The sequence below is a fragment of the Danio rerio genome, chromosome 4, assembly GCF_049306965.1.
Source record: "Danio rerio strain Tuebingen ecotype United States chromosome 4, GRCz12tu, whole genome shotgun sequence".
Taxonomy (NCBI): domain Eukaryota; kingdom Metazoa; phylum Chordata; class Actinopteri; order Cypriniformes; family Danionidae; genus Danio; species Danio rerio.
The window spans coordinates 16240938-16267500 of record NC_133179.1 but is presented as its reverse complement, the minus strand read 5'-3'; the positions used below and the strand labels follow the sequence as shown (position 1 = coordinate 16267500).

The window sequence follows — 26563 nt, the reverse complement described above, 5'->3', positions numbered from 1 at the left end:
TTCATTGTTTTGAGAGGCAGGACGTGCTTCAAATGAGAAATGTGTTCACCTTTCACTGCACTAAAAACCCAGCGGTGCACCTGTCCAGCATTCAAACACACCTCTCGCTGCCTCTCCAGTCATTTCCACCTTCCTTCGATCCTTCACAGAGGACAATCTCTCTTATTTCCAAGCCCTTTTCTCATTAAAACCAAAAGATGATTCTTTATTCCCTCTAAAAGCTTTCTGGTTGGAGCTCGGCTTGTTTTTCAAAGTTGCTTTGAAAGGAAATTCATCTTCGTCGTCCTTAGTTTCCTGTTTCTCGACGTTCTTTCCATCTATCCAATCTCTCTCCTGCTAATTCAATTAAGACTCAATTACAACAGCAAAACAAGAAAACACAGCTGCCACCACACACACATGTTCGGTCAGACCTAGACAAGCGACAAAGAAGAGTGAAAAACAAGGTGAGGTAAAAAGGAAAGAGAAAAAAAGTTTGCCTGATAAAAATCCATAAATTGCCAAGTATTAATGGAAGGAAACAGGTAATGAACATCTGAAAATGGTGATGTGATTTGTCAACGATTGAGAGAATAAATTAGTAAAAATATTGGATATAAATCATAAACAAATAGTTTTGTTTTGCAGTGAATATATCATTATCTTAGCATTCAAGAATAACTTATAATTATAGCTGTAAAAAAAGAAAATCTACTGGTATTAACACAATAATGATTGGGTGGTAATGAGGATTATTGTTTAGTTTTTTTTTTATTAATACTGCTGTTGTTGTTGTTGTTGTTGTTTATGTTATTGTTATTAAGGCTGCGTGATGTTGGAAAATTTGAACATTCTGATATTTAGTTTCTCTGTGATAAATATTGCAATATTCTGTTAAAGGCACATTCTACCAGAAACATTTTTACTTATAATAAATGTGACAGAGCCTGACCTTTAGCTTGTCGACCTCAAAACATCATACATAAACAAGCATAAATCATGCAATTCAATGGCAGAATGCATCCTTGATCACTGTCAGTCTCCTCCATCAAATGATTTTACTTTCTAGTCATAACCTTAAAGGTGTATTGCACGCATTTTATGTTAAATTTAAGACAAATGTGACAGGACTGACCATTGTAAATGTATTTGTATAATATATTTGTAGTATTTATTTGTATAATGTATTTATATTCATGTGTTTAATCAATTTATGGAAATGAAAACAACTTAAACTTGCTATTTCTGAAGTACTTTTTTCTAGCATTAAAAAACTATCAAAGCTGTAGGTTCAATTGTAGGACAAGCACAATGAGAGGGTTTGTACATTTGAAAAAGTGTTTTTAAAAAAGAAAAAAAATCTGAGAACCAAATGAATGACGTATTCCTTTATAGAGCAACTCACAGAAATTAACCATCAGTCCATTTTAGACATTTTTGGGATGAAATACTTTTTATACACTGTATTTATGTTTTTATTTCAGGGACAGATAATGTACGCTTCTGGTAGAATGTCTATAAACATAAATTCATGTTTATAAACAATTTTTGGAAATAATTTATTAAATTACATTGATTGGGATAATTATATAGGGAAGTTAAGTACGTATGCATAAAATATAATAAATTACAAGCATAGATAAATGCAAAAGAGCTTAGACAAACATGTGAACAAATAGTGTTTTATGGTTTTCAGGGCAGTCGAATAGCATTCAGGTACGAAAATTGAATAATCAATGTAAAATATCACAGTAAAGTCTTTACTGTATAAATAATTTAATACAATTATTCTTTAATGAAGTAACAAAGGGTACAATTCTGTAAGCCTAAATACTTTGAGCTCTGTCAGGCCTTGTGGCCTTGTGCAAACATGTGCAAATGATAAACTTTCACTCCATTATGGTTAAACTTTGCAATAATTACACAATTCTCATGTGTTCTGAACTGTTTCTCCTGGTCTACTACAGCTCAACATTGCATATCCTGCGGTGTAACTATTGCAGATATGCACATTGCAATAGCAATGCTGAAACGATATTGTGCAGCCCTAATTATTATTATTATCATAAAAAGCAAAACCAAGTTAAAATAAAACAGAAAATTAAGAAAAGTTTTATTAAAATACATAGTACACTGCTGAGTTTAGCTGTAAAATCCTCATTTAAAAAAAAACGTAAGAAATTATGTGTCAATAATAGCAATGCTATATTTTTTTGTAATATTAAATGCAATTTAAGATTATTATTGCTATTATTATTTAATCAACTATTAAACTACTATATATATATATATATATATATATATATATATATATATATATATATATACAATTTATTTATTATTATAATTTTTTGAATCTTTATTGCTAATTTCTATTTTGTTTTTAAAGCACTCCTTTAATTTGTACGAATCGTTCCTTTGCTTTGATTAAATTGTATCATACAGCACTTTGCTCTCTGAACATCATTACGAGCCTTTACGAAAACCGCAAAGCAGTTGAGCTCTAATTAAAAAAACACATAGATGAATGATGCCGACAGCCAGCAGCAGGTCAAAGAGTTATGCATCCAGATTGTGCATTTACATGTAATGGCCAAGACAGAGGAGAAATTGCCATCACAGCCATCCGGACTCAAATCATTATTCACATTTTTCCGGTACATATTAATGAACCGCCATTAAAATGTTGTCGGCATGGCAGTCTTGGAGTAGGAAAGCAACAGCTAACATCTGCTACGTTAAATCTGAACAATCACAATGAGTCACTTCTAGAGTCAAAAATAAACAAATGGCGTCGAGTTGGATGATCTACTTTGATTTTTATTTGCCTCCACATCTGCTTGTGGTTACTGCTAATATTTAGGATTGGAGAGGTGTCCAGGCACCTTTACATCAAAATCCCCCAAACAGTGCATTGGGACAAGATATACAGTTAAAGTCAGAGTCAGTTATTAGCCCCCCTTTAATTTTTTTTTTCGATTTCCCAAATAATGTTTAACAGAGCAAAGACATTTCACAGCATGTCTGATAATATTTTTTCTTCTGGAAAAAGTCTTCTTTGCTTTATTTCGGCGAGAATAAAATTTGTTTTCAATTTTTTAAGAACCATTTTAGGGTCAATATTATTAGCCCCTTTAAGCTATATTTTTTTCGATAGTCTACAGAACAAACCATCGATACACAATAACTTCCCTAATTACCCTAACCTGCCTAGTTAACCTAAGTAACCTAGTTAAGCCGTTAAATGTCACTTTAAGCTGTATAGAAGTGTCTTAAAAAATAAGTAAAACATTATTTACTGTCATCATGGCAAAGATAAAATAAATGAGTCATTAGAAATAAGTTATTAAAATTATTATGTTTAGAAATGTGTTGAATAAATCTTCTCTCAATTAAACAGAAATTAGGAAAAAAGACATTTTTTTTATAGCATCTTCTGAGTTTGTTAAGCTCAAAAAGCCTTCACCTCAAATCTAAGCTCTGTTCTTGGTCTTCATCATGATAAACCCAGTTGCTGAAGGCACACCAACAGTACACTATTTCAACCTCTCCCTAATTCAACACACCTGAATCAACTCATCAGAACATAAGACTTCAAAACCTAAAGATAATGGGTCGGATAAGGGAGACATCCAAAATATGTACTGGTGGCGTGCCTCCAGTAACAGGGTTGGGAAATAATGTTTTAATCCACTCATTCACTAATCCATTGGGTTTGAGGAGGCTATATCCAGAAACATAATAACATAAATTTACAAATTCTGTATTTTTTTAAATGTATGAATTGGGACATGGCAAACATTGATTAAAATTGCATGCTGGTATTACCCAATGATCTATGATTGAATTTATTTTGGCATAGTGTTTTAATAAAGTAATACATTTCTCATACAATAACATTAAAATGTGTGAAAAAAATGCAATAAAAAATAATAATTAAATCCTTCACAATTTTCTAGCTCTTTACATAAGGAGAGACTTAGAGACAAACTTTCTGATGGCATTGCTGGCTTCGAAACCACCTGGAAACCCTTTTTAAAGTATCTGTCAAATGTCAAGGTCAAGAATAACAGTTTAAAGGTATAACCCTGTCATTGTCTGTAAAATCACCATTTTGCCTGTGCCCACTGGCCTAGAGATATATATGTAAACTCTTGAGATAAATAAGTCATATCTCTAAACTACAATAATAGATCTATATAAGGTGCTTTCCACCTCCTTTATTCAGCTGCAATGACTACTGGGACTTCTTAAGCTAGTTTTGCACTCAAGTCTGTACCAATTTGTTCCCGACATCAAGAACACATCCGGGAACTTTCACGTGTCCTCTGTTCTTGTGGTCTTGAGTTTTGGAACTGAACTTTGGCCATTGATGATGACGTTACACGAGAACACGAAGACACAAGATCGCTGAAGAACGCCGATTGAGAAACAGCCCTTGATTTGAGTCATTCATTCATCACGTGGAAGACAGAAGCCAATCATATGCATTTTAGAGCCGGATTAAGATTTGATCTGTTCATTTCTTGAGTCCTCGGGTTTAAGTAATCTCTCTTTATATGCTGTCACGTGATGAACGAACGACTCAAAAACCAGAAGACTTGAAAGGACTAATCATGGCTCCTTTCGGCTCAAAATGTGTGCATTGGTTAGGCTTATATGGGACTGTCAGTGTCATGTGAACGAACCACTCAAAGACAAAACACCAGGTAAACAATAAATGATTATTTTTTCTTTCTTATGGCATTCTAGTTCTGACTTGTTTGTAGTGTGATCAACGTTTGGTATGGTTGTAGATGAGCTTGGATGCAACTCAACATTTTAATAATCTCAAAAAAAGATTCGTTCATCTCAGATGTCCGAGTCTGTGAAATGATCTGAACATCCCATTCTAATAACTATGCACTATTCTATTATGATGATGATGTAGTACTATTATGATGATAATGTTGAACACTTCATGCACTTGCCACTTTGCCTGGATGGATTGTGGCTAAAAAGTAGTGGATGAACATAGGGAATGAAGTCAATACAAAATGATATAGTGCACTATGAAGGGGATAGGAAGCAGATTTAGACACAGCTTGAGTAATTTTGGCCAATCTGTTTCCTCATATTTGAAACAGGAGATCATAAATGAACAATTTCCTATTCCTAGTCAGCAAGGTGTACTAAAAGAATGCAAAGCATCAATGGAGAAATACACATCAAAAATATTCCCCTCTTGTGAATTCAAAGTGGTGCCTACAATTGAGCACATCTGCCAGCGGTTTATTATTGTGCCGGATCGTCTTCCCTTTGATAATCTATGTGTGCAGAAGATCATGCGAGAGGTGTTATGGTTTGGCCCCCTGTGGATGCTGCTAATCTGGGATCGGAGAAAAAGTGCGTATGCGCCTATACATCAAATTTACATTTCTATTCTTGGCAGACACCGTCTCACTGATAAGACTTACAAGAAAGCGCGGGTATCGCTAAGTCAGTGTGATGAGTGAAAAGCGTGTGACTGCGCATGTACGCACAGTTCCCCACTCATGTCGGCCCCCCATGTAATCAAGCCAGCCAGTGACTTAGTGAAATTGCATTAGCTACACTTTCGTGGGTTTGATTAGAAAAGGTTTGATCTGAGATGTGCTCTGTCCCTGCCCGGATCTACAGCAGCGAAACGTGTAGTGCCTTCACTAACACCAGGCATCCCACAGGATCTATCCGTGCATGTGTGTGTGTTTGTGTTTGGAATAGAAACAATTGCAAGTTAATGTGTGAGGTCATGCAATCAGGCTGAAAAGTCTGTTTGTGCGTGCTTGTGTGTGTGTGTGTCTGTGTGACAGCAGAAGTAGATTGGTAATCACTCATTTGCAATGAGAGTCGATGCTTGAGGAATACGGTTTGTGTAATGCAAACAGTCAACTTTGATCCAGCTACTGTGTGTGTGTGTGCGTGCGTGCGTGCGTGTATGTATGTGTGTTGAGGACATCAACGACAAAATCAATCGTGCTGCAGTATGACACAGGGCTGTGGCTGACCAGTTAACACATGCAGCACTGCAAAAACACTCATGCTGTGAAGAAAACAGTACAAAGTATGAATATCAATGCATTTGATTCAACATAAAGTAGTAGTAATAACAACAACAACAACAACAACAATAATAATAATAATAATAATAATAATAATAATAATAATAAACAGAATATAGAAAAATAAAAGCAATTATATTTTAAAAAATGATGATGATAATAATAATAATAACAAATTAAATATATAAAAATAATAACAATTATATGCAATATAATAATAATAATAATAATAATAAATTAAATATATAAAAATAATAACAATTATATGCAATATAATAATAATAATAATAATAATAATAATAATAATAATAATAATAATAATAATAATAATAAATTAAATATATAAAAATAATAACAATTATATGCAATATAATAATAATAATAATAATAATAATAATATATACAAATAATAACAATTATATTTAATATAATAATGATAATAATAAGAAGAAACTAAACATATAAAATTAACAATTACATTTAATATAAAAGCAATAATAATAATAATAATAATAATAATAATAATAATAATAATTTTGCTTTTGATGTGCACGTTAAAGGGTCCTATAAAAAATCAGGTCCTTTTCTTAATTATTTATTTATTTATTTAATTTTGACAAAAAATTTTCTTTGAATTCTTTTCTGGACATTATATTTATTGCTAACAAACTTTCAAAAACAAGTCCAATAAAGGCAATCATTGACTTTATTCAATTTAACAACAGTTCATTAAGAATTAAATTTAATTGGAGAATATCTGACTTCAATTTCTGTTAAAATTATAACATGGAACAAAAACTTTGCAATTATTGCCTAAAATATTGTATTGTATTATTGCTAGTAAAGTATTGTATTTTATTGTATTAAAGCTTTAAAACTAAAGAAGTGGTTTTCATATTTTGCACACTTTGAGCGTGCAAACTATTAAATATTATAAAAAAACCTTATTGAAAACATTATCATAACAGGACCTTTTGTGTTTCTATAGGGTTTGGCCTCCACAAGTTGGTTATCAATTGAACTACAACAGACAGACAGGCTACACAAGCTCAAACCCAAACCATCTGCCAGGTCTCACCGAACAAAGCAGAATGAAGATCGACAGGTGTGTGCATGTGTGGCCAATCAGTGCTGTCAGCCAGAAAACCTCCAACTTGAAAAAAAAAAGAACAGGCCAATTTTCAATAATTTATGACTTCCCAGTCGGCCTGGTTATAATTCCTCTGCCATGTCTTCATGTCTGATTGGCTTCTGATGAGGCTCCTCTATTATTAAAACTCATTTGAGGGGACAATATTCCAATAGTTTGCAGCCAGGAGGGAGCAGAGACCACTAGCTCACAGTGTGTTGACAGTGCACAGAGATTACAATTAAACAAATTAATGAATGAATACATAATTGTGTAGGATTAATTATTGATTGTGTCATAGTTGGCAATTCCCCTCGCTTTAGATACGGTGCCATTTTCTTTACACATACATTTTTAATAAATCCAGGTCGACAGCTCTAAATCCCTTCGGAAATAGAATCGATGCTCAAGAAAAGTTAAGATATGCTGCTCATTTAACAGATACAGGTTCAAATTCAGCCTTAATTATATGCAAGTTACACACTTTAGCTTTAAATATTGACAGTTAGTCTTGAATAGTAAGTTGCTGCAATTATCAGTCTACATAATTTGGATTACTAAAGCAATTGCAGCACCATGCAAGCATCTTTCAAGGTCAAAAACCTGAGGAAGTGAAGGTAGTAAAGTCAAGTTGTTGATTAGAATGACCACAATCTGTTCCTCCCTAAAAATAATGCTAAATCTGGCCTCCGTCTGATTAAGGAGCCATCATCGCTGCTTCAATTGACTCCATTACAAAAGCAAAAATAAAGTCAACCCCTCCACTTTCAATCACACACTCATGCCCATAATGACATCCTCTAATTTAGCCTGTCATGCTCTTCTGAAATATTCCTGCCACAGTTTCTTTCCTTCCCGTCTGGCTTTCATATGTCTAACTTAAATCTTACCATTTAATTTATTCCGCTGTGCTTTACTTGTCTTTTAAAATATGTTTTTGCATTAGCAAAATCCATCAGCAATGAGAAATTGTGCAATGTAAGTTTGGTAGAAGGTGCCTGAACAAAGAAAAAGGTCACTGGTGCACAGATGCTGCAGAGGCGAGTATCTATAAAGGTATAATGATATTTTACATATACATATTTACAATATCAAAAGATGAAATTAATTAGCATAGAGAAAACGAAAGAATAAACTTAGTATCATTAAAATGTAAATAAGTAGAAAGACTTAAAAATAATATTATCCGCACATGTGTAATGTGAATAGGATGCTGACAACAGAGTGCGAATCCAAATGCAGGGTTTTTTAGTAGTAGAATGGTCAGGCAAGCAGTGGTCAACAAAGGAACAAACATATGTATACGGGCAATCAAAAAACAGGAAGAGTGTCAAATGGCAGGCAGCAGACGACATAAACAAACAAACAAAGTAAAGTAAAGGAAACATGTCGTAATGTTCACAGTCGAAATTTAACAAGACTCAGTGATAAGATTGTAAAAGTCAGGCATAAATTTATATAATGTGTAATCAGTACCTAAGTGGCTCCCAGCTGTGAGTGTGTGAAATCAACGGAATCCGGAACAGGTGTGTGTGTGAGCGGTGCATGACTGGAACTTGTAGTCCATATACCAGCAGATTTGTAGTCCTTTAGCGATCTGCGTGTTTACTAGCGATTGATGTTAAAAAGGTAAATGCATTAGGTAAATGTCCAATCATCTATAGACCTTTTTCATGGCTGCTGCATGGAGGGCGCCATAGCGACCAGCGTCTTCCGTTAGAATGCTAAAAACTTCCGTTTACAGCGTGTACAACTTGTAATTTGCGCTCCGAAAATGGGTTTCAATAACGTTTTTAATGGATAACAGAGTGTTTTTGTGACAAACAACTTAGAAATGTGTCTGTTAAAGCCGTTATATTCTGTCACATGTGGTTCAAGCGCGTCAGAAATACGAGAAAAACTTTCTCCTAGTTCACGTGTCTGCTGTCAGAAATACAGTGTTTGTGTGCGTTCCCGGCCTGTCAGCTGTTAGCTCAGCGGCTCTTTAACACACACACACATGCACAGAGAGAGAGAGAGAGAGAGAGAGAGAGAGAGAGAGAGAGAGAGAGAGAGAGAGAGAGAGAGAGAGAGAGAGAGAGAGAGAGAGAGAGAGAGAGAGAGAGAGAGAGAGAGAGAGAGAGAGAGAGAGAGAGAGAGAGAGAGAGAGAGAGAGCAAACCAGAGTACTGGCATGAAACTTAACAGGTATGAAAGTTGTGCAATTTACAAAAATTACCAATAAAAGTCTGTTATTGATACTCTATTGGCTGATTTGCTGTTCATTCTAATTGCGAGCCGTTTGTGCTTTATTTCGTGTGTTGTATTCACCACGGTTTGTGTTTTTCTATATTAGCCTATATTTTCACTTTGTCACAGTTATTAAATCAGTGTGTCAGTGGCACAGTACAGGCTACGTGTGTGTGTCAAACATTTTGGTAAATTACATTTGTTTGGGCTGGTTACATATTTGAAATAAAGTGAAAATGTTGACTTTAGCGATGACAAGGCTTCATTTAAACTGCAGAAGATGCCGTCTGACAACGAGGAGAAAATGCCTCACAGCAGCTGTTTTCCATCCTATTAGATTGCATTTCTTTAAATGATCAGTCCAGGAGATGGTGCTGATGGACAACAGTATTAGTTCAAAGAGGATAAAAGCAGGTAAAATAGATTAAAACTATCGTTTCAAAACTGTCCAAATGTGACCGTTTACACGCATCAGCTGGCGACCAGAAGTTCTTCGCATTCTCCTTGCGCATACACGCAAAGAATAATGGGTAATTTTGCCTTCCAAGAAAAAGGTCTATATTGACACTGGTAGATGTCAATAAATGTGATAAATGTCTAAGTAAAATGGCTTTAACGTTATTTGTGAATTTGTAAATATATATTGGAGCAGCAAAAATGATTGAGGTCATCTCCAAGTATTACACGATAAGTCGATATATTGATTATTGTGATGGGCCTAATTAAATGTGATCAATAAAAAAAATTTGAGTACCACAATTTTGCATATGCATGTTGTGAAGACAATGCTGGGAGCATACAGTGAGAACCCTCTAAAGCCGGACTACTCAAAAAAAAACTAAAAATAAAGCATGAACATTGCCAAATATGCCTCAATTAACCCAAAATTACACCAATTCGGTCTGTGTTGTCTGTCCCTTTATTTCTCTCTCCCCCCCCACAGGCCACCTCTGTTGAATCCCATTGTGATTGAAGGACAGGAACATAAGATTTGAGATGGGTCTCTGCTGCCCTCTCAAGCTCCACTGATTTAGAATCAGAGAGCCAGTGATTGTGATTGTGTTTAAAAGGCTGTTCCACTCATCCAGACATCATCATCATCATCATCATCATCAGCCTTGTTCTCTGTCCTCTCCTTCACCTTTTTCCTTCTCCTCCTCCCTCCTTCTCTCTCTCTCTCTCTCTCTCTCTCTCTCTCTCTCTCTCTCTCTATATATATATATATATATATATATATATATATATATATATATATATATATATATATATCTCCCCCACCACTTCTCCTCTAATCACGCCGGTCCCAAATGAAAGGTAAACAAGCCTGTGACAGCCACAGTGATGACGGGCTCGTTGATTAAAATTAGCACAGGTTGTGAAACACACACACACGCTCTCTCAGACAAAGTCTATAATTATGTGTCTGCCCTCCGTCTGATAACAGCTACAACAATCTACACTTAGACAAACCTGAGAACTTCAGAAATGCCTATAAAAAGTTGTATCTGCGCTCTTTATCTTAAAATGCTTCAAGTATGGGTTCAAACAGAAACTTGTTTTTGTCGTTCCAAACCAAATCCTCAAAAAAAGATTTACTATTTGCCTGTTTCTGATCCTAAAATCTCAGTTCGACTAGATAAAAGAGGAAAGCAACAGAAAAAGTCCATCTCTCCATCAATACCCATAGCTCCACTAATATGTTATTACCCTCCAAGTCCATTTCAGCCAATCACAGGCCAATCTCATCTCACCACTGCGGTAATTCAATAATGTGGCCGTGATGAGATCCACCTCAGGACTCCACTCATCACAGCCGGCCCCCCTAAGAAAAAACAACACAATCACGGGCCGTAATGCTGTTTCAACCCTAATCAGCTTCTGCTATAAAATTACTGGGAAACAGATTGAACATGAAGCATCCGACTAGACCGCGTGCCAGCTGACTGCTGCTCCGCTCTCCGAATACGACTTGGTTGTGAGTGAATTTCAGTATTTGACTTTATGATCTGTGAATCAAAGCCAGCACACGACAGTGGGCCATGCATCTAAAGATGGATGTTTTTTTCCTGGGCATTTATGTTCTGCTTAGGTTGTATGATATGGACCAATTCAATGAGATGATGCCAATGACCCATGAACATTTCCTGCTTGTTATTATCAAACTATTTCATAGCTGTAACAAGAATCAATTTAATTATAACAGCTAACATAACATTATTTATCATTATGTGGCACTTTTGGAATTCTCGGATGTATATAATACCATCTATGGGACCATTGTTTTTGTTGACATCCCTCAAACTGGTTTATGATAGCATAGTGTTACCTCAAGTAAAATTCAACATTATAATAGTAGAGTGTAAAACCCAACAGTCAATTTTATCAAATGAAATGAGTGTAGTTAACTCAAAACTGACTGAAAGTTAATTCTACTCATCTGAAAAGAGTTTTGAAGTACAGTAGGTAGTGCTTCACAGCAAGAAGGATGTTGGTTCGAGCTTCGGCTGGTTCATTTGGCGTTTCTGTGTGGAGTTTGCATGTTCTCCCTGCGTTCGCATGGATTTCCTCCGGGTGCTCCTGTTTCCCCCACAGTTTAAAGACATGTGGTACAGGTGAATTGGGTAGGCTAAATTGTCCGTAGTGTATGTGTGTAAATAAGTGTGTATGGATGTTTCCAAGAGATAGGTTGCAGCTGGAAGGGCATCCACTGCGTAAAACATATGCTGGATAAGTTGGCAGTTCATTCCGCTGTGGCAACCCCAGATTAATAAAGGGACCGAGCCAAAAAAGAAAATGAATGAATGTTTACAAGTACTGTATTAATTTATATTGGTCAATTTAATTTAAAACATTGTTTTAATCCAATATTTAGATGTAATGCATCAATGCATAATTGATCACACAAGTATCACAATGATTATATTCCACAGTTCTAATAGTTCGACAGACAGATAGATGAACACATCTCAGAAAGGACAACATGGTAAATTAGTGAATGAAAACCAATAGGCTCTCCAACAACTGACTAAGATGGAATGAGGATGTCCTAATGGCTCAAACAGCACTCCAGCACACACACCAGCACTGGACACTGATTGGCATGAAGTGTGTATTGCAGTGTTCTGCTGACGCTCCACAGCTGGCGGCCCGGCATAAGCGCCCGCTCTTATTTGTTTGGATTCAATTTGGAGTGCCGGATGAGGAGCCAAGGGAACAGATAAAATGAAAGAAACAAAAGGAAAGCCACAACAGTATTAAGGAGTAATTTAATTGCTCATTTCTTCATTGCATGAGCCTGCCGTCTTAGCTTCCTCAGGTCGTGATGTTCAGCCATCCGTGGCTATAAAGAATCATGCCCGATCTATTGGCTATCTGTTCATTTTAGATAAATCAGGTGGTTAAGAAATGATCAAGGATGTGGTCTCGGAATCAAATACACAAAAGATGATATTTTAGCAACTCCCTTGCACACGTTGGTAGAAACACACGGCATCTTGCTTAAAGAGCCATTTAAAAGCTTCAGTCTCATGTGGCGTCTGGAGTGTCCTATCTTCTCTGAGTCTCTGGGCTCCATCAGGCCTCATTTAACATAGATCATCAAGTTTGGCATACACACACACGCACACAAGACAAAAAACAGACAGAAACGAACACAAACATACACACTAAAGATCAGGCACAATGTTAACAGTCTGTGACATACAGTAACAATGCAATTTCCCCAAGCTAATACACATTAACTTTTCTCAAAGGAACTTTTCCAAATAAAATAAAATAAAATAGCACTTATAGAATCCTTGCATGTTTTGAAGTGCAATCTGAGAAACACAAGCTTTGCTACTATTTGAAAAATTCCCAAATTACTTTATTCTATTGCTTCTATGATGATGCCTTTTTCTGTGGTTGAAAGGTACAGCTAAGGGTTATCAATAGCTGTTTCCATCCAAAAATGGATGCGCAAAACTGGAATATCCTGTAAAAGATGTAAAAATAAAGCAGTGTTTCCATCCAACGAGTCAAAGAGAACAAAATCGTCACTTCCTGATTAATTGGCAACAAATATCAACAGTACAAACTTAATTTGCTGTGGTAGGAGAAGCTGCATGAACAATTTCTTCATTTATTAAATTACTTGCGCCTCAGAAGACAATGCTGACATGCAAAAAACATGTGAGACGTGGAGCACAGATACTCTTGATTATTCTAGAGGTAATTAATAATACCATAACACTACTGAAACGGTTAAGGTGTTTTAGAATAACCAAAACAATCATTCTTTTACAATGTGGCCAGCAACTTGGTTTGTCCATTCACACACATTTTTATCATCACATGAACTCTTTGACCTTTTTTAAAGTGCATACTGCAATTTGTTCAGTAAAAGTGTTTCCATCGTAGTTTATGCACATTTTTTCTTATCAAACCAAAAGTGTATGCTACTCGGTTATGCTCATACATTTTCCAACAAGTGCATCAAAATAGGTGGATGGAAACATCGCTAATGAGTGGTCATTTATAAGAATAATTCACCCATCATAACCCACAGGGCATTCAAATTATAACTGAAATAAATTCAGATTTCCTCATCCAAAGATAAATAAACCAGTCTCTACACAGATGATCTAAAATCGACATTGATGCAGCTTTACATTAATCCACATCAATACAGTTCTAAAAACAAATATTAATTTGTACTTATTAAACTATAAATTAAACTATATGCTTTAGTTCACAACCTTGAGTCATGTTTGCATGTCGGGAAGTTCGGAATGTTTGTAAAGTTGTTTTTTTTACTGTTTGCTGAAAATGACAGACCATTTCAACCTTATTTGTTGGCTGTGAATGAATCCATCGATTTTAGACTGTCAAGTTGTCTACACTCAAAAAATGTTTGCTGTTTGAACAAACTACTTTTTAAAAATAAGAAATATATTTCGGGGGGAAACGTAATTATTTGAAGCTCAATCCACTTAAATTTTTAAAAACTAATAAATTTAGCTAATTATGTCATGCTATATTTTTTCATAATTTATGTTAATCTATGTTCCAGCAGATTTTGTTCAGATTATGATTCTATTTATATTATTTCTATTTCTATTTAATTTCTATTATGAGGAAGAAAGTACATCATATACAGTTTAAGTCAGAATTTTTTAGCTCTCCTGTGATTTGTTTTTATTTTTTTTTAAATATTTCCCAAATTATATTTAACAAAGCAAGGGATTTTTCACAGTACTTCCTATTACATTTTTTTCTTCTGGAGAAAGGCTTTTTTTTTTTTTGGTAGAAAAAAAGCAGTTATCCTTTTTTATTTATTTATTTATTTTTTACAACCATTTCATTATTATTATTATTATTATTATTATTATTATATTTTATTTTATTTTATTTTATTTTATTATTATTATTATTATTATTATTATTATTATTATTATTATTATTATTGCTATTATTATTGTTATTATTAATAATAATAATAACAATTATTATTATTATTATCATTACTTTAACTGTTTCTATGTTGTATTACCTGGGGGTGAGCAAATAATCAGGTATTTTTTTCTAAACTTCAGTCTGTACCTCAAACTATTAAAATACTATTCCTTTAAAGCTATTTTTAGGCTCAAAATTTGTTGGAATGTAGCTTATAGGTTACAGTATATGAACCACTTCCATAAACCTTCAACATAGCATGGGAAAAACCAATATTATATTTCTCATTTGGTGTTCACTGAAGTAAAATTCCCTTAGAGAATGGCTTCATAAAAGCCATCACAACAATCAGCCTCATTGTCTTGGTGTGTTTAATTTGGATTTTGCATCAAAAAAAAAAACAAAAAAACTTCTTGACCTTTTCTTGTCCTTCTTATTCCTCTCGTCTGTCTTGTCCATCAAACAAGCTTTGATTGTGTGTCAAACAGTGAAGTCCCTCTTCAACAATCACACCTAACAATGCTCCCTGTAGCGTCTGTCTGTCTGTCTCCCTCGTCTTTTTTCTCTCCCGGTGGCTCTCAGTAGGAATGCCTGATTGCATACCGTCTTTGGTGCTCTAAAACAGACGCTAAGAAATGCCAATGCTGAATACAGAGGATATGGGGCTAATCAACATCTATAAAAAATAAAAGGTCAAGAGGAAGCGAGAAAAAAAAGAGCATGAAAGAAAGCAAGAACAAAGGAATGAAACAAAAAGGTCAAGGCCACCAATATCTGACTGATCAGGTCATGACGCATGCAAAAAAAAAGTACACAGCAAACACAATTACAGACTATTTTGTTTATTTGAATTGCGGCACTTTTAAATAATCTGAAAAACACTCATGTCCAATTGTCCTCTGTATTTAGAATGTTTCTGTATTTGTAACTTCACAAATAGGCTATGTTTGGACTAAAATCATCACGACGGTTAGTAAATACACACACGTGTGCCACTATTGGCACATAAGTGATAATAACTACAGCACTTATAGCAATGTGCATTTATTATTAGCTGTTTTTTTTTAACAAATGTTGAAGCATCTGCCTGGCATCAACTTCACGTTTAATAAATCTTTCCTCTCAACAGATATTTATATTTATGGTTAATATTTATATTTATACAACAGTTCTGTCTGGTTCTCGAATCTGATTTGGCTGATAGCCGAGCAATATTCTGCAATAACAGCACTCGTACAGCCTCTTCACTTTTGTGTATTACTCCGCCCACACAGCGTGACAGCAGATCAATAAACTCACTATAGCTTGACAAATATTGCAGCTGTTGGACAACATAATGTACTTTTGAGGCTTTTTTTAGGTGAGAATGTAGGTGTTTAGAGCAAAGACAGTTGATGTTTTGCCATAAGATGGCGACAGAGACCGCATAATACGCCCTTAGGGGGAAAAAACTCAAACTACAGCTGAAAAAAATCATTGTAAAACAGCTAAGTGACATTCAAACTCTGTCTTTTGTATGCTGGTAGTGTTTGCTTTGCTTTGGATTTTTTGTGGTTAATTATTTTGATCTCCCGATTGTAACAGAAATACTGGTAAATCTCTGTAGACTGTTGACATTTCAAAGTGTTCAGTATTGTAATCATAAAATGTGAGCAAAAATGACCTGTTTGTCATGACTTTAGACATTATGCTACGGAATAATTCAAATACTAGCTGTATAGTGATGTTGGTGAATTAGCAATGGCTTCTGCTGTTTTGACCGTCAGCTGCAGATGTGAATGAATGGCGGAAGAAAGTAGTGCCTCATATAAAAGGATTTTAAGACTCTCTGTGTTTGATTTTCTTTTTTATATTCATGATTAAGCCGTTGAACTGTTGTATAAACACAATTTCACACCCATAGCAGTTCGATATGGCTGTATATTGTCACTGGTGGGACTCTAATGCACTTCGCCTGCGGCCTCGAGCCAATGCACGCCTCCCACCCTCCACTATCCATGTGATATTGCTCATTCATGGTTCTTATGAGATGTATGGGAGGTCAGATTATACAAAGTGTCAAATCCGAACATCTCAGTTAACCAGAGAAAGAATGAATTGAAAAGACTTCTGGACAGACAGACAGAAGAACTTAAAATGCAAAGGCAGAATATAATGAAGAAAGAAAATCCATTAATCCATGCGATAATGTATGAAGATAAAAAGACATATTTATCACTTTCCACTGCTTTACATCTCTCAAAATCCAATTTCTGACTAATACAGTTCAATCTCATTTCAAGTTTGAAAATAACAAACAGAACTGAGAAGTGAACTCGAGAACTTTTGATGGGCTTGGTGGAAAAGAACCTTGCTACACTTGAACTTGGTGAAGAGATTAAATTTGAAATGAAATCTTACTTTGAAAAGGGCTTGCTAGCCTTGGATAAATCTGAACAATGTATCTGCAGAGGTGCAGAGATTTATGTAAAACACCAGTGTGTATCCAGATTTTTAGTCTCCATTAGTATGTGTGAAACTTAAATCAGCACAAAGTTTGAAAGGTCTCATAGAAGCAGCTCTTCTGTGAGGAAGAGCAAGCCGTCTTTTATCTGGTAGCGCCTGCAAACCTACAGACTTTTTGAGGGAAACGCTACTAAAAAGGGAGCCTGACACCATCCACAACTTTCGTTAGTGTAGAGAAATCTGACAAAGCTTATACACACGCACACACACACTTTCACACACGCCCCCATATACACCTCCTCACTCCACTGGTGAGGGATTTTTCCATTTGCACCTCTCCTAACCCTATTGTGCTTCACAAATCAGAGCGACAGACAACAACTCTCCTCCGCCCACAGCCCCGCCACTCACCGTGATCCACCTCTCTATGGGGAACACCGACATCATGCATAAACAAGACCTTCCCTTTATCCTCTCGCTGTAAAGCCTAGAGGAGAAAACTCAATTTGTATACGTGTGTTCGGGAAAAAGAAGAATCTCCCTGCTTTGTGATAATCCCTGGACAACACGCAGTGAGCTTTTCCTCTCTCTTCTCTTCTATTTCTGCTTCGTTCGGTTTGCAGGTTTGTGGGATTAAAGACATGTGAGGGAAGGGAAGCACACATTTCTATATATCTATATCTATGTATTTGTATATATAACACACAATATGTTTTATATATTGCATGGTTACTCCTTGATCTAACTTAAATCAAATAGAAAACAACGAGTTTTATGTTGCTCACAGCCTGATCTCATGAGGAAATGTAAGTATTTTATATTTTGTCAGTTTAGTGGCTAATTCGTACAAATTCGTACAAGTTCAGTCATACAAAAATGTACGATTTTAAAAAGGAGGCGTGGCAACCAACCCCACCCCTAACCCCGTCATTGGGTAAAAAGCAAATTATACTAAATTGTACAAATTAGATGGAACGAATTGATGCGAATTTGCCACTAAATCTAAAAGTTACGAATTGCTGTGAGATTGCGTTGATTGCACAACAGACAAAACTACATCATTAAATTTTTTTAAGCCAAAAATTTTTAGAACAATATGTAAAAATCCTGTTCCAAGAAGACATTTTGTAAATGTCCAACTATAAATATATCAAAATTATATAGAATATTTAATAAGGTGTATTGCCAAGAACTTAATTTGGAACAGTTTTTAAAAGCGATTTTTTTAATATTTCGATTTTTTTGAACCCTCAAAACTATTTTTTTTTTAATCTCTGACAAATATTGTCTAATCTTAAAAAAAATGAAAACATGCATCAATGGAAAGCTTGTTTATTATTTATTCAATTGACATATACAGTATACCATGGTTTCAAAAACTGACACTAATGACTGGCTTTGTAGTCCAGGGTCACATACTTTTGTCAATCATAGATTCTAAGGTGTTGTTTAAGTGACCAGATACATTTTGAGCTAGTGTAACCACTAAGGGTGCTTTCACACCTACACTTTTTTGTTTTGGAACGTATCTCGTTTGCCCAGTTAGCGCGGTTCGTTTGGCATATGTGAACAGGGCAATCGCGCTCTGTTCCGCGCCAAAGTAATCGCTCCGAGATCGCTTGAATGAGGTGGTCTCGGCTCGATTGAAACGAACCCTGGAGCGGTTCGATTGCAGTGAGAAAGCGATCCGATCCGAGCGCGGTTATATCACAGTGTTTTATGGATATGTAATAGGCTTACGGCTATATGAAGAGAGAATTATGAGTAGGGCGGGAAGTTTCGCGAGTCTCTGGATGCCCGCAAACAAGTGATAATCTCGCGTCTCTCTCCCAGTCCTCAAATAGGCATCGTCGCGCACCCTTCTCACCCCTCCCCACCGTGTCTCTCCTCAGACACGTCACGCGCGCGCACCCTGTCAATCACCACCAAACCACCACCTCTCCTGACAGCTGAGCGGGACGCTGCAAAATAAACCCTGACACTCTGACCAATGTAAGGAGATTTTACTCGCACGTGACTTGTTTTAGCTCTTTTGGTCCGATTAGAAACTTTGCAGTGTGAAAGCGAACCACTCCAAGAGCAAAGAGCAACAATGTAACAATTTTAATCTCTGTTTCGGAACAACTGAATCGATTCACAGGTGTGAAAGCACCCTAAGTTTCTACTCACTCTGGTCTAAAATTGTGTATTTACTAACATATACAACTTTTAACGTGCTCCAGTCAAATCCCAAACTTTTTCTATTATTTTCCACTTGTTCTCTATTATACCCATCTAAAAAAATTGAGAAAAGATCGAAAATGGAAAGTGTGGGAAATGAAAGAGCCTTTGTACATACTGTATGCTAGAAATGCAGGTTCAATTTCAGGCTGAAACATGCTCTAATCACATTCCCTCTCCAATCATAATTTCCCGCTCAGGTTTTAAATGTATCATGTGGACTGAGTTATTAAGAACCTGATTTCTGATTTTATAATTGTAATGACCATGGTCATTGCTCATTGAGTGAAGCATCAATCATTGTTGTTAATAAATCTGTCAGCACCCTAAGCATGAACACTACACGTCTGCACAGCGGTAACCCCAAAACCTTAATTGAAACTCTTCTAAATAAGTGAAGATTAACTTCTAAGTCTTTCCTTTTACTCAAACCAAACTTAACATTCACTTATTGTCAACATTTTTCATTTATAATGCAAAATCTCAAGCAAAACATGCTGGAAACTAAACAAATGAAATGAAAAGAACAAAGTGAGAAACAAGCTACCCTAAATTTGACTTTAACTATCCACTCTTTCTGTACTATACCTAGGGACACAAATGCATCAAAAAATAATTCCCTACTTGTTCGAGGAGTTCAGTCTAAAACATGCTCCAATTCATGTCCCAAAACAATTCGATTGACTTAATATTTAACAAATTTAAGGAAACTACAAAAAAAAGTTGTTGCATCTATTTTTAAGTGACTTACAAATCTTTTTTTTGAGAGAGAGAGAGAGAGAGAGAGTTGCACAAATATGAGTAATGCAAATTGAGTGTGACATGCTCCTTTTTCCTTCTCATTTTACATCATAATCAACAAAAAAAATAATAATACTAATGTAAAAACAAAGTAACAAACCTAAATTTGATGTTAATTTCTCCACTCTTTTTTTTTACTATACTTAGAGATACATTTCAAATGCATCAAAAAATAACTCCCTCTTTCTACGAGGAGTTCAGTCTGCAACATGCTTCAATTTATGTCCCAAAACAATTAGATTCACTTATTAAAGGGGTTTCCAAACTCAGTCCTGGAGGGCCGGTGTCCTGCATAGTTAAGCTCCAAGTTCCTTCAACACACCTCCCTGGAACTTTCTAGTATACCTAGTAAGGGCTTGATTCGCTGGTTCAGATGTGTTTAATTAAGGTTGAAAGTAAAATATGCAGGACACTGGTCCTCCAGGAGCGAGTTTGGACACCCCTGACTTAATATTTTACAAATTTAAGTGTACAGAACTACAAAAAAGTGTTATTGCATCTATTTGTAAGTAAATACATAAGCAATTTGAAAATCTTTTCTTTTTTTCCCCCTTTTTTTTTTTTAGAGTGACGCGAGTTGAGTGTGACATGCTCCTTTTCCATCATTTTACATTCATCAACAAAAAAAAATTATAATAACAAAAAACAAAGTAACAAACCTAAATTTGACTTTAATTTTCCACTATTTCTTTACTATACCTAGGAACACATTGCAAATGAATCAACAAATAATTCCCTTCTTGTACGACCAGTTCAGTCTGCAACATACTCCAAATCCTGCTCACTTTTTAAAAACATCCCACCAGTTTCCCATGATTCCCTAAAATGAAAATATTATAGTTATATATAATGTGTGTGTGTGTGTGTGTGTGTGTGTGTGTGTGTGTGTGTGTGTGTGTGTGTATATATAGTATAAATGGAAAAGCAAAAATAAATATCAGAAACAGAATAACTATGAATTAATACAATCCACAAACGTAGTAAAAATGCAGTATGAATGCAATCTTCCATTCATTAATTTTCTTTTCGGCTTAGTCCCTTTATTAATCTGGGGTTGCCACAGTGGAATGAACCGGCAACTTATCCAGCATTTGTTTTACGCAGCGGATGCTCTTCCAGCTTCAATCCATCACTGGAAACACCGACACACACTCGTTCACATACATACACTACGGACAATTTGAGCTTACCCAGTTCGCCTATACATCATGTCTTCGGACTTGTTGGGGAAAACTAGAGCACCTGGAGGAAACCCACGCAATCTGCACACTGTAAAAAAATCCTGGTTGCCTTAAATTTTTAAGCTAAATCAAATTAACCTTATGAGTCGATTGAACTTACATTATGTTATACTCACTTGAAACAGTTTTTGTAACTTATGGAATTAAGTTAGAACATGATTAACTTAGTTTAACAAGTTACAATGACCTAAAGCATATGCTGTCAGGACAAATTGATCATATAATTGTTTACACTGTACTAATGAATTCAGTCATAATTCAATGTAGTAAAGAAGCATACCCTTTCAAATAAAGTTTGTATTGGTGCTTAGAAAGTTCATATTCACATCTTCTTTATTATGTCCACTCTGCCTAAACTAAAACATTCTAAAAGATAACATCAAAGCCCAAATTGAGAATATTAAAGAAAGAGTTCACCTATAAGTGCCACAAGTTCAAATTCACCCAGCAACATCGCCTGATCCAATTCCCCATTCACTTCATCCAAACTTTTCCTTCATTCTCTACCATACCTGTCTGAAAAATATGCAAAACCAAGCGAGAAAAGAAAGAAGAGAGCGCCGAAGCAGTAATGAACTCTTCAGAAGGAAGTTGAGGATTAATTGATCTGTAGGAGTCGTGCTGGAGGAGAGAAAGCTGTAATTAAGCTACAGAGGCTCTGAATGCGGTTTTCTAATGACTGCTGCAAACACACACACACACAAGTTCACTCAGAGACGTTCGACATGACATCGCGCACATGTAATTGCAGTCTCGCGAAACTCTGACAAAGCCATTTTGCTTCAAGAGTGTAGAAGCACTGCTTTATTTACAGCAGATTTTACTGTTTTGTATTACTGACATGCAATGTTTAGATAAAAAATAGGATAAAATTCTTATGCATTTTTAAACCTACTGAAAAAAACTGCACTACAAAAATGACCTGTAAACATCTCTAGCATTCAGCTTTGCACAGTGACTGGATTGTGTCAGGAAAATTAAATCCCTGTGTGACATACTGTGTGTCAGTGGTTTTAAAAGGCAATCCTGAGAAGTCATTACACTAACTGCGGGATCTGCTTATTTATGGATCATTTAATAACTTTTAAATGTTTTTTTACAACCGTTCCGTGAGGTGAGGCCATCATCCAGATGTAATGTTTTAGTCTTGAATGTCTGCGCGACTCCAAACTTAATTAAAATACGAAACATTCTCATGTCGGCTGCAATACATATTGTCATTTTTCTAATTTATTCCCTAAGAAATCCATGAATGGTCCCCTCTGCCCACGTAATGAAACAATGACTTTCAAGTCTCTCCTCCCTCCTGCACCGAGTCGACTTATTCCGTCAGTTAAATTATTTCATCCTTTCAATCTCCGCTCGTTCCTTTCGTGGAAGACAGACTCTGCGGTTGTATTGTGACGGCACAAATGAACAGTGGAAATTTCATCTCCTATTTGGTGGTGCGAGGTGTTCCAATCAGATACTCTACACATTTCACATCTTGGGAGAGACCCCAAGAAAGGCTCAAAAGCCATTTACTTCCTTATCCCGTGTTAATCTGCTCGTTGATTTAGCTCGTTTTAGGATGTGATTGGCAGCTCACAATCTATTGAAAGTACTTGATAAGATGTGATGCAGAAGGAAAAAAAAATTGAAAGTAGCCACACCACATGAACGCTGAATACTAAAGCAAATAAGAATTATGTCACTCTTTACTTGCACTAATGCCAAGTTTAGACTGCATGATTTTCAAAGTAGTCACATCACAGATGTTTTCACGCTGCAGGACTACCAGGGGTAACGTTTAGTCGCTGCTTTTACACTGCAAGATGGATCGGCGAAAGGGGGTTTCATAGTGCATGACTTTACAATAGGAAGAATCGCAGACAACTTTGTTGTGGTCTGATAACTAAGTCTTTCACAACCAACACACGAAAAAAGTGACATGGTAACGTAATATTTTTTATTAACTACATAATGAGAAAGAAGCCTTTAGTGGGGTAGAAAATTTACTTATTTTGCTCACCTAGCCTTTTAAGGGAATAAGCAGTTTCTCCTCAACTTAATTTCTTTTTCGACACGGTTGTGATATTGCTCAGATGACACGTCAAACAGACATGGGAGCTCCTGCCAAATTTACACTAGTTTTCCAAATAGACTGAGACGAAGCACTTTTATTATAAAATATATATATATAATTGTGTATAAAATAATAAAAAATATATTTTTAAAAATAATAAAAGACTAGATTAAAAACTTGAATTAATAAATAATAATAATAATAATAATATTAATGTTATCAATAATATTAAAAAACTATATCTATATAAACAAAATAAAAACATAAGCAAAATAAAACACAAATGAAATAAACCACAAAGAAATTAACAGAAATATAATAAATCTGTAAAATAAGCAAACTGCAATTACAGATTACACAAAACAGCTAATTAAATTAACCAAAAACTAAACTACAAAATAAACAATCTGCAAAAGTAATAAACTGAAAACAAATTTAATTGATAAATAATTATACAGCAAAACAATTTACATTTATTAAAACCCAAAAACAGAAGAAAAAAAACAAAGAACAACAAAACAGACTGACTAATTAAGTAATAACATTAATAAACTTGAAATTGGGCGTCACGATGACGCAGTGGGTAGCATGACCACCTCACAGCAAGAAGGTCGCTGGTTCAAGCCTCGGCTGGGTCAGTTGGCATTTCTTTGTGGAGTTTGTATGTTTTCCCCGTATACGCATGGGTTTCCCCCCACAATCCAAAGACATGTAGTATAGGTGAATTGGGTAAGCTAATATTGTCTTTAATGTATGTGTGTGAATGAGTGTGTATTAGTGTTTCTCAGTGATGGGTTGCAGCTGGAAGGGCATCCACTGCCTAGAACATGTGCTGGATTAGTTGGCGGTTCATTCCGCTGTGGCGACCCCAAATTAATAAAGGGACTAAGTGGAAAAGAAAACCAATGAATGAACTATAAATGACATAAAAACAACAACAAAAAACAAATCTAAACTTCAAAACAACCAAACAAACTCAGTGTGTACTATTGCAAGACAAAAACACTCACAAATGAGGAGCGGTTCCTGAATTTTACTTCCCTTGTTTCAAACTTAGAATTTGCAGTGAAGGAGTATGAAACTTTTTTTTTGTCAAGTCCAAAAAAAAGGCCTGTCTGTCCTTCTGAATGGTGTGAGAAGCATCTGCCTCTCACCTCTATCCCTCTATGTGTCCTTCACTTCTCTTTTCTTAACACCTTGTGCTCCCTCCCGATCATTTCACGGTGTGTCTCTCACAGGAATTGCTTGAGGGATAAAAAAAAAAAACGAAAAGGAAATAGAAAAACAAGAAGCGACACACAACTGTCAAGCAGCGCTGATTGAAACTGCAAGGTCATTTTGAAGAGTGAAAGAAAGAGACGCTCTCTGGCATGTATGTGTGTGTGTGTGTGTGTGTGTATCACTGAGACTCAGAGCAAAAGTAGAAGCTCTAACAGGTAGATGATACATAGCTAAGTGACTACTCAACCTGATGACTTCAGGGTGTCCTCTCCATCATCGCTCCATTGACTCCTATCCCAATCAAACCAGACCTCCCCCCCGTCCCCCTCCACCCGGGCCTTTAATTTGTCCTATTTCTTACCTTGTAGCTCTCCACTTTTGCTGTAGAGCTCCCTCCGCTGCTCCCGCAGGTATGCGCTCATGCTAATGGCGTGGGATGAAGACTCAAACCTGCAAGGTAAAGTTATTAAAGGTCAAAAAACACGCAGGAAAGCATGTGAAAAGACACAGTAGTTTCCATGTTAGTATAAGACTTTAAAGGGTCACGAAACACCAAAACACATTTTTTGAGATGATGACAGTCATATATTTGTCCCACGTTGCTAAAAACACTATAAGGGGCCCATAATTTTCACAAAAAAGTGCAAAATTAGTTGTTTTTGCATTATTTCAAGCAAATTTGTTCTTCCGGTTTGAAAATAAATTTTGAAGCCGTCACGCCGATTAGATCCTTGTGCAAATTCCAGCGGCAGGTCCAATGTGACCTCTTTAAGTTTTCATCATTAATTCGAGAGATTGACTTGGTTTGAACCAATAAGGACGCTCTATTGTGTATGAGGTGCAACTTCACTATGCATAATAGCTTCGTTTTAACTTGTTGACAGCAGGTTGTGATTACAGTGGTCTGCTAACACGCGACAAAAATATGTTTGTAAAAAAACATTTTTACTCAAGAGTTTTTCCCATCAGGAAATGGTGAAATCCGTATTTGCCGCTCATCTCCTTTTAAAAAAAGATGCGGTTCTAGTTGGTGTTGATTGTCCTGTCTTTACAGAAGTGTGTGATCAGAGTTCTTTGTTTATGTTTCTTCTAGTTAGTATTATCAGCAGTACTCTTTCAGTTTTTAAAGACATGCCTGTCTAAATGATTTAGATAAGCTTACAGTACGTTAATATCACTACAATATTATGGACTGAAAGATCGACTGTAAATGCTGCTCTCCGAACGTAAACATGTAAATAGCTCAATTAAACTATTACCGTAGTGTAGGCTTTTTGCCGTATTATGTAACAGGATAGTCTACCTACCAAAGTGCTTCTAAGTTACAGAGAAATGCTGAAGTTTTTTTTCTTTTTCTCCCATACGGCGTGCTGTATCAAGCATTCCATTAAAACTACACTCTTCCAGCAGTTCCTTGCATCCAATATCTCATTGTCATGGGAGGCATGCATGAAATGTTCCTGAATGACAGTGAAAGTGCCAAACTGCAATTAAAGCCAACAAATGAATAATTAGGCAAATAATTCTATTACTGATGTCCATGTAAACATAGTCACTGTCTTTCTCCCCTGCGTCAGTATGCTGTTTTGCCTCTGTGAAAATCAACGTGTGCTTGAACTGAAACTGCAAACCCTTACACCGCAGTAGGCTAGTAGACATTAATAGAACACAACAGGTTACTGTGAGGTTGGGTTCAGAGTTGGGCTATGTGTAGGCGTTAA

General features: G+C 35.7%; 1 protein-coding gene and 1 long non-coding RNA gene across 4 annotated transcripts in view; one reads left to right on the top strand and one right to left on the bottom strand.

Annotated features, from left to right (window-relative positions):
* The window catches only part of exoc4 (exocyst complex component 4), a 211238-nt gene that overhangs the window by 133028 nt on the left and 51647 nt on the right, over positions 1–26563 (bottom strand). For 2 of the 3 annotated variants that reach the window (XR_012401600.1, NM_001030134.2), the window contains exon 9: positions 25204–25292. Coding sequence is in view for 2 of the 3 variants with exons in the window: in NM_001030134.2 (NP_001025305.1) it covers positions 25204–25292 (89 nt within the window). In the remaining variant the exon portion in view is untranslated. Of the gene's footprint in view, positions 1–24118; positions 24507–25203; positions 25293–26563 lie in introns of those variants that run through there. The other variant, XM_073946250.1, reaches the window with a different exon arrangement.
* LOC141381611 (uncharacterized) lies at positions 18539–23182 on the top strand. The gene is made up of 3 exons (XR_012402030.1): positions 18539–18785; positions 19453–21154; positions 21351–23182. It is a non-coding gene; the product is annotated as an uncharacterized lncRNA (long non-coding RNA).